At 37.4% G+C, this 9,163-nt stretch overlaps 2 protein-coding genes across 5 annotated transcripts in view; one reads left to right on the top strand and one right to left on the bottom strand.

The window, feature by feature from the left end:
• Window positions 1-3,340, top strand: part of LOC102596865 (pre-mRNA-splicing factor ATP-dependent RNA helicase PRP16) — a 12,135-nt gene extending 8,795 nt beyond the window's left edge. For all 4 annotated transcript variants that reach the window (XM_015304082.1, XM_015304081.1, XM_006364681.2 and 1 more), the window contains 5 exons: window positions 362-433; window positions 553-729; window positions 878-939; window positions 1,052-1,204; window positions 1,301-3,340. In XM_015304082.1, coding sequence (XP_015159568.1) covers window positions 362-433; window positions 553-729; window positions 878-939; window positions 1,052-1,204; window positions 1,301-2,900 — 2,064 coding nt within the window. In that variant the 3' untranslated portion in view covers window positions 2,901-3,340. The remainder of the gene's footprint in view (window positions 1-361; window positions 434-552; window positions 730-877; window positions 940-1,051; window positions 1,205-1,300) is intronic.
• A 789-nt stretch (window positions 3,341-4,129) lies between these two features.
• Window positions 4,130-9,092, bottom strand: LOC102596522 (calcium-dependent protein kinase 20-like). Its single transcript, XM_006364680.2, has 7 exons — window positions 7,787-9,092; window positions 7,550-7,693; window positions 7,318-7,470; window positions 6,308-6,423; window positions 5,758-5,925; window positions 4,837-5,061; window positions 4,130-4,673 (listed from the first exon to the last, which is right to left on the bottom strand). The coding sequence occupies exons 1-7, from the start codon at window positions 8,532-8,534 to the stop codon at window positions 4,593-4,595; spliced, it is 1,635 nt and encodes a 544-aa protein (XP_006364742.1). The 5' UTR covers window positions 8,535-9,092; the 3' UTR covers window positions 4,130-4,592.
• Between the last annotated feature and the right edge of the window lie 71 nt (window positions 9,093-9,163).

Here is a 9,163-nt window from a genome sequence, read left to right as displayed (position 1 = left end):
GGGTGCGACGTAGTAAAAAATTTTTTTTTTTTTTTTAAGAAAAACAAATTTAAAATAAAATAAAATTGAGGCGTTGGGCTGTGGGGTGGGGGTGCGGGGGATGAAGAGTGAGGTTAGAGATTTTGCTTTTAAAGCTTTTAGCATGATCCCTATAATAATATGGGTAAATATGGATACCCATATTATCCATTGGGTAACTCGCTTTACCCATTTAAAATATGAGTCGAGTCGAATATTTTACCCATTTTTATTTAACTCATATTCAACTCGACCCGTTCGTTTGCCAGTCCTAGTCATACCCTTTGGCGCCGCTGTATTTCTTCATTGAATGATTTTTTTGGTTTTTTCTTTTTGGGAACAGGTGGTTCGCGAAAACCAGGTGGTGGTTGTTGTTGGAGAAACTGGTTCTGGAAAGACAACACAGCTAACTCAGGTTGGCTTAGACTAGTGTTTTCTTTTTCTAAATCATCTTTTTAAATCTTAACTGGAATCTGTTGAATCTTTTATACGGTCCTGGGTCTTATTTGTATGTGTGTCTGTAATTGCATGCAGTACCTTCATGAAGATGGCTATACAAGTAATGGGATTGTTGGTTGCACCCAACCCAGGCGTGTGGCAGCCATGAGTGTTGCAAAAAGAGTCAGTGAAGAAATGGAAACTGAGCTTGGTGATAAAGTTGGATATGCCATTCGTTTTGAAGATGTCACTGGGCCAAGTACTGTTATCAAGGTGAGTCTTTTGACCATATGAGAGATGAGTCTACTCGCACCTCGTAATTGTATTTTATGTAATTTATGCAATTGGAAGATTTCAAGGTGAGTACCTTGGTTCACTTATAAGTTGGTGTAAGCTTATATATGTATATTTCCTTGTGCAGTACATGACTGATGGTGTTCTTCTAAGGGAAACACTCAAAGATCCTGATCTTGAAAAATATCGGTATTGTCCCACTCTTTATATGCTTTCATAAGCTTTTATATTTGATTTCCTGGAACGTCAACTTTCTGCTTTCTTTATGTAGTGCAGTCACTCAAATATCTCTTTTTTGCAGTGTAATTGTAATGGATGAGGCCCATGAGAGATCACTTAACACTGATGTCCTTTTTGGCATTCTTAAGAAGGTTGTGGCTAGGCGACGTGATTTTAAGCTTATTGTCACTTCTGCCACTCTGAATGCCCAGAAGTTCTCTAACTTTTTTGGGAGGTAGGTTTTTTTATTGGATAGCTGGACAAGGATATTGTATGTGTTGGCTTTCCATCAACTTTCCACTTCACATAACCCTGTGTCTCTTTATTGCAGCGTACCAATATTTCACATACCTGGAAGAACCTTTCCAGTTAATAAATTGTATAGTAAAACCCCATGCGAAGATTATGTCGAAGCTGCAGTTAAGCAAGCCATGACCATCCATATTACTAGTGCACCGGGTGATATACTCATCTTCATGACTGGTCAGGATGAGATTGAAGCTACCTGTTATGCACTTTCAGAGCGCATGGAACAGCTTACCTCGTCAGCAAAGCAAGCAGTGCCCAATCTATTGATTCTTCCTATATACTCTCAACTGCCCGCTGATTTGCAAGCAAAAATATTCCAGAAAGCTGAAGACGGGGCTCGAAAATGCATTGTTGCTACTAATATTGCTGAAACATCCTTGACTGTCGATGGAATTTACTACGTCATTGATACAGGCTATGGTAAAATGAAGGTGTACAATCCTCGTATGGGTATGGATGCTCTGCAAGTGTTCCCTATTAGTCGAGCTGCAGCTGACCAGCGTGCTGGTCGAGCTGGTAGAACTGGCCCAGGAACTTGTTACCGGCTTTATACTGAGAATGCGTATGAGAATGAAATGCTGCAAAGCCCCGTGCCAGAGATTCAACGGACAAATCTTGGGAATGTGGTTTTGCTGCTCAAGTCTCTCAAAATTCAGAACCTGTTGGATTTTGATTTTATGGACCCACCTCCTCAGGATAACATCCTTAACTCCATGTATCAGTTGTGGGTATTAGGTGCACTTAACAATGTTGGGGATTTAACAAGCCTTGGCTGGAAAATGGTGGAGTTCCCATTGGATCCTCCCCTTGCCAAAATGCTCTTGATGGGAGAACAACTAGAATGCTTAAATGAGGTTCTGACTATTGTTTCTATGCTTTCAGTGCCTTCCGTTTTCTTTAGACCCAAGGATAGGGCTGAGGAAAGTGATGCCGCTAGGGAAAAGTTTTTTGTGCCAGAATCTGATCACCTTACACTGCTTAATGTTTACCAGCAATGGAAAGCTAATCAATACAGGGGGGACTGGTGTAATGACCACTTTTTACAGGTCAAAGGTCTGCGCAAGGCTAGGGAAGTAAGGTCTCAATTGCTGGATATCCTCAAGACACTTAAAATTCCACTCACTTCCTGTGGTCCTGATTGGGATGTTGTAAGGAAAGCCATCTGCTCTGCCTACTTCCATAATGCAGCTAGGCTGAAAGGAGTTGGGGAATATGTTAATTGCAGGAATGGAATGCCTTGCCACCTTCATCCCACTAGTGCTCTCTATGGATTGGGTTACACTCCTGATAACGTGGTTTATCATGAGCTTATCTTGACATCAAAGGAGTACATGCAGTGTGTGACAGCTGTGGAGCCTCACTGGTTGGCTGAACTGGGGCCCATGTTTTTCTCCGTGAAAGATTCTGATACATCAATGCTGGAACATAAAAAGAAACAGAAAGAGGAGAAAACTGCCATGGAGGAAGAAATGGAGAAGTTGCGTACAGTACAGGCTGAAGCTGAGAGACGAAACAAGGAGAAGGAGAAGGAAAAGAGAGCAAAAGAACTGCAACAGGTTTCTATGCCTGGTTTGAAGAAAGGCTCGACTACTTATTTACGACCTAAGAGGCTCGGTCTGTAAATTACATTTTTTGCTGTAGTTGCTAGATATCTGGTGTGATGACTCTTGTCCCAGTGCAAAAACCACGTACAATTCTCAGCCCATCTCTTAGTCATCCTCAAATTAATTTAGTGGATGGAGATTCAGAGAACTAAAAAATTCAAAAGAAAGTTTACAGTCAACAAATGCATGCACAAGCTGAAAGTTTACAGTCAACAAATGCATGCACAAGCTCCTTCATATAGCAATTATCTTTACCTCTTGCAACCCTGAATTTGACGTGCCTGTATAAGTTTCTTGATATAACAGTTACATTTGCTCCTTTTGATCATTTGAACGTTTGGGTTTTAACTACTTTTGGCAGCATTCAGATATGCGGATTTGCTACTTTTGTTGTGTTACATCATCTTCTTATCTGGAGTGATATAGAAAGGATAATCTACAATCAATTACTTTGTTTATCAGCATCCTTTGCACGAGTTGCAGATAGAATCATGTATGTTTTTGGAAATTTGTAGTTCATACCTTTTTTAATTATGAAAAAGATGTTGCATAATGTAGGCTTGCAATAAGCTTTGCTCTTTCACTTCTTTTGGCACATAAGAGTGCTTTATGTTGGCCAGAAGGTGATATAATGTTTATAGATTGAAGAGCAAGTGATATGGCGTAAACATAGAAATGAAAAATTACATCCTCTGCAAGAGATTGAAGATGTTTATTTTTGCATGATTCCAACTACATGATTAACACGGGAAGACGAAAATGGATAAACAGTTCATTTAGTTGGTTTAAATTTTGTGATATTACTCGTTTTAAGTTGTCGCGTATTAATCACTCTACTGCTCCTGGGGAAGAGAAATCTCTACACTGGAAAATAAGCTCGATTCATACTGATGTGATGGCCATTCCAAATTTGTCTTTCATCTGGTTTTCAACTCAACTCTGCATTTCTATTACATTATGGAGAAGTCCATTCTCGTCATATTATGACCCTTGTGATCTTCATATAACGCTGATAACAGCAAGAGGTCTAATAAGCTTTAAAAATAACAGAAATTGGAAGACAATGATTCAAAATTTAAATCTTTGCCAAGGCTGGTATGGCAGTGCAGAAACTGTTTTTTTTATTCATTTTCAGGTAGCAGTTGAGGAGAAGGGGGATGACATAACAACACAAGACTGATGATATATCAAAAGAGAGAAGCCACTACTCATTACTGTAATGTAATTTTAACAAGAGAAAAAGACACTTCAAAATGTTACTATTAAACAAGAGAAAAAATGTAGTGTACATCAAACTTCATCAAAAAAATGAATGTAGTACACACCAAAATCATCTAATAAGGTGAAACGAGGGCACAGGACTGATATTGTGACTACGCCAAAAGGTGAGAAGAATAGCATTGAACTTGGACTCACGCATTACTTCTGCAGAAAATGCATTTTCTATGCAAAGCAGAAACACTGAAGAGTGAATGAAACACAGGTTCTAATCTGCTTCCACGGTATCTGCAGTAGTTTTGTGATCAAAGGGCCAAGCAAGCCTAAAATTAAGATGCGCAGGATTATATAAGATGGAACACAAGAATTAGCAGTAATTTTTACAGATATATGCAAACAAAAGTGTATGTTATGTAATGATGATACTAAAACCAATATGGTAGGATTGTTATCAAGTTTTACTAGGTTCTAAGGCCTCTGGGATGCCAATGCTCACACTCTCTTGTTACCATTCTTGCCAAAACCAGTATCCTGCATCATTGCTACAAATTCATTGTAGTCAATGCGCCCATCCTGAAGAAAGAATAAGAATATGAAGCTAATTAGTTTGAAGCTTGATCATTCTTTATTTCCAATACTATGGTCATGTTCTTATTTATGTTCCAACAATTAATCATGCATCCTATGTATTTTCATGATATTAGAAACAAAGTTCTGATTAGAATGACGAGTATACATTATCCTGATCAACTTCACGCATAAGTTCTTCCATGGGAATATTGCTCAAACCAAACTTCTCACAAGCCTGTTGGAGCTCTTCTTGTGTGATATATCCACTACCATCTTGATCAAAATATGAAAAAGCGGCATACATGTGATCCTCCTTCTGGACTTTGTTTAGATGGAGCATAGCAGCGATAAACTCGCCATAGTCAATGGTACCACTATTATCCATATCTGCCTGCATTTTTCCATGGAGAAGGCTATTTAATAAGGATCAGACTTGATGGTGTATTGTTAACGAGATATGATTGTTCCAGTTAAAGACTGTAGCAAAGAAGCTGAAAGACAGAAGCCAGAAACATCTCACATAACTAACCCAAAAGGCTACATATGTCCAAAGATTTAACAAAACAGAGAATATCAAGCCTTTGCTTCTTTCGAGCAACCATGACTTTTCTGGTAGTATTCTTAGTCTAAGTTTCTAAAACATTCACAGTAGAGGCTCTTGTTTCTATTACCAGTTACCTGGTCCTAATGGGCTAAGGGCACAGCTCTTCTGTGTAAGAGGAGTCTTTCTCTATTTTGGTCTTAGCAACCACATAAGGGATTTATATGTAATATGCTGTTGGACCTCTAATAAAAAGTTTGGAGTACTTGACTCAATACTAATATATATGATTTTGCTAATTTCATTAGAGAATGCAACTAAGAGATCAATATTTCTGATGTTACAGTGCCATTGAATAAGAAACAGCTTTGTTTTGTTCTGGTCTTGCTTTTATCAACAGAAAACAATTGTGATTGTTTGGATTTGGTTTTGAGTATGTCTTAGAAAAAATAGATTGTACTGAGTCAAAGCAAGTAGGAAAGATATCGAACACAAAAAGTAAAAACCAAAACCAATAATGAAAATGAAAAAGGAACTTCTACATACCGCTTGCATTAAACTGTTTATTTCTGAATCCTTAAGTTTGGAACCAACTTTTTCTAAACCCTTTTTCAGTTCCTCCAGCGTAATATGTCCACTGTTATCTGCGTCTATCATTTTGAACATTTGCTTTAATCCCGCAATTTCCTCTCCAGATAGATTTTCAGCAATAACCTTAACAAAACAGCTGTACTTGGTCAAGCATAATAATACAAAACCTAGTACAACAGCAACAACAACATACCCAGTGAAATCCCACTAAGTGGGGTCTGGGAGGGTAGAGTGCACGCAGACCTTACCACTACCTCGAGGAGTAATACAAAACCTAGTAATAGTTGATAACAGTAACATGCAAGGGTATCCTTTTCCTGCTCCTCATTTTAAAATCACTAAGGAGAAATGGAGAAATACTGGAAGATTGCCTTTCCACTTTCCAATTTAGAATAGATATAGTTCTCACATTGTTTCTACTCAAGATTCTCTATTGTCAAAATAAGAAATACTGCTACTACACTAAGATCAGTGATCAAACGTGTCAAGAATTGAAACAACTTACTCTGATTGCTATCTTCTTTAATTTATTCATTGCAGAAAATTGATTCAGACGAGAAAGAACAGCAGAATCAAGAGGCTTATCTGGAGCAACTCCACCTACACGGACCCATGGGTGACCTGAAATAGACAATAAACAGTTTTTCTTGCAAGTCAAAGTGCATCCAAATGAACTCTTAACCAAATATAAAGACAGACAAATGGACTTATCTGTTGCATTTCTATCAATTTATGAATGTTTTTACAATTACATTTTCCCTACATATATCATAGTCTCTGTTAATCAATCCATCAAAGAAGCTCAAATAAAAGGTCAGAATCTCTGTTAACCTATCCATCACAAAAGCTCAAAGTAGAAGGCCAGAACCTTCCTCATATTTCACAATATCTTAGCCAATGATACAGATATTGTCGTTAGGAGCATAGGCCTTGTAATAATGTATCCCAACCTGTCAACAATTTGGCAAAAATGCACACTAAAAACAAAGTTTCACAAAACGCTTGAGAGGAATTGTTCTTGGGTCCATCATTCTTCTTCCTTTAAGTGAACTTATACTTGGCAGTGTACAAGTAAATATTGATGTTCATAATTCACTTTAATTATTTTCCATCTCATGCAAGTCGCCTATATCTTGCTCCGCAGTTCAGTGGATGCTACAATGAGAAAAAGCTACTAAACTGTGACTGCTATCGAGATCCAGTGTTCAATACATTTTTCTTTTGGCATCTACAGTTTCTCTCATTAGAACTTTATTTGCCTTTCTTCATATCAAATTGGAAAAGAGGAAGGAAAAGAAAAAGAGGTTAGCAGGTACAAGAACATTTCTGCAACAAATAGCACAACCTTAATCATGTTCAACTCTAAGAATGATTTAAGAAGTATGTCAAACTTATCTGTTTCAGCAGACTGCATGACCATATTAACACAGAGAATAAAGGATGAGAAGAATCAAGCCAAATACTCAAAAATAGAAAAGTATGTCAAGAGAATAAAGGATTGGACTTAGATCTTACAGAGAACTTCGTGAGCTGTCAACCGCTTTTTGGGATCTCTCACAAGCATTTTTCTGACTAGATCTTTGGCACTTTCTGATATAGCTGGCCAAGGTTCGGATACTAAATCAAGTTCCCCTTTTACAATCTGTTCAAATATTCCTTGCTCCGTTTCTGATAGAAAAACATCAATGTATATTAAGCATCATGGTCAATATCATGGTAGCTTAGAATTATAGAAATAAAATCTCACCATCCCAAAATGGAGGCACACCGCTAAGAAGTATATAAATTATTACTCCAGCACTCCAAATATCACATTCTGGACCATAACGCTTGCGCAGGACTTCTGGTGCTACATAGTAAGGGCTTCCAACCACATCAGTGAATGTTTCACCTGGATGCAAAAGATCCTTAACTAAAGCTCTACTTATGTATCTAACAAATCATGATTAATGTTGCAGAGATGAACAATTATATGTAAATGTACCTGGTCTAAAGAAGACAGATAAGCCAAAGTCGATGGTCTTCAATGAGGACTCCTCTTTCTCATTGACAAAAAGGAAGTTCTCAGGTTTGAGGTCCCTATGCATAACACCGAGTGAATGACATGCTTCTACAACACCTACTATTACTCTTGCAAGTTCAGCAGCCTTCTTCTCAGAATAATGGCCTCTCTTTATAATCCTATCGAAAAGTTCACCACCAGCACAAAGCTCCATTACAACATGAACAGCAACAGCATCCTCATAAGCCCCAACAATCTGTACAACACTAGGGTGGCCTGCCAAGTGATGCATTATCTGAATTTCCCTCCGTACATCCTCGACATCTTCTTCAGTTGTCAACTTTCTTTTAGCAATTGATTTACATGCAAATTCTTTTTGTTGAGCTTTGTCGACACACGAAAAGGTTGTCCCAAATTGGCCTTGTCCTAATTTCCTTCCTAAAGTATAAATATCTTTCAAATTTCCGGTTTTTCGTCCTAAAACAGTATCAACTTGGAGGCCTGCACTCATTACTCGCTTAAGATTACTAGAATTATTTCTTTTGACATCTTCCACAACAATGTCGTCACCATTTTGGGAATTTGTTGATTTTTCATCCTGATCTCCAGGTATCTGAAGATGTGGAGGAGGGGTGTTCTGGACATTATTAGAATCAGAGCCTTTTCCATCTGTCTTTGATGAATCTGCTGAATCTTTGTTCAAAGTGGGTCCGGAGCATGTATTCCCCATCAAAACATAAGATATATATTGCTCAGAAAATTAAAATCTCAACCATATTGATGAACAATAACAATGTAGAAACAAAAAATTCCCCCCCACAAACCAATGAATATAAAATTAAATTGGGAAAGAAGTGTTTTTTTTTCTTTTTTTTTGGTTTTGGGGGTGTGTGAGTGAGGAGATGTATGAATCAATTGCAATTGCATGCATGCGTTGTGTAGTAAATACATAATTACGGTTCACATGCTAGTTAGCTATTTTCCTCATAATTAATGGATATCTTCTTGTTTTCAATTATAATATAGTAGTAGTATATTACGGGGTCTTTTGACAAGGTACCTAGTAACCAGCATAAGTATGTATATATCCTATTATTAATATTAATATTAATATTAATTCTTACCTCCTCTTAGTTGTTGTTAGTAATATTTGTCGGCTCTTTTTCTAATAAACCAGGAGGCGTGAAAGGGAAGGTAAGAATCAAACCACATTCCCACGTAGCTACCATTTCACTGTAAACCTTAGTAGGAATGCATTTACAGTTGATTAAATGATTATAGTACAAAAACAACTTCATATTTAGAAGATAAATTCATAATTGTCTATAGGAAGTTTTATTTTTCTTAAATTGAGCAAAA

This window comes from Solanum tuberosum, unplaced genomic scaffold, assembly GCF_000226075.1.
Source record: "Solanum tuberosum cultivar DM 1-3 516 R44 unplaced genomic scaffold, SolTub_3.0 scf00506, whole genome shotgun sequence".
NCBI lineage: Eukaryota > Viridiplantae > Streptophyta > Magnoliopsida > Solanales > Solanaceae > Solanum > Solanum tuberosum.
This window is presented reverse-complemented; position numbering and strand designations above follow the sequence as displayed.

Excerpts from the sequence above, each read along its gene's own strand:
- LOC102596522 (XM_006364680.2), bottom strand. The coding sequence starts at position 8,534 with ATGGGGAATACATGCTCCGGACCCACTTTGAACAAAGATTCAGCAGAT. Across the intron at positions 5,926-6,307 it reads TAAAGAAGATAGCAATCAGA|GTTATTGCTGAAAATCTATC; the intron begins GTAAGTTGTTTC and ends TGTTTTGTTAAG. Across the intron at positions 4,674-4,836 it reads GTGAAGTTGATCAGGATAAT|GATGGGCGCATTGACTACAA; the intron begins GTATACTCGTCA and ends TTCTTTCTTCAG.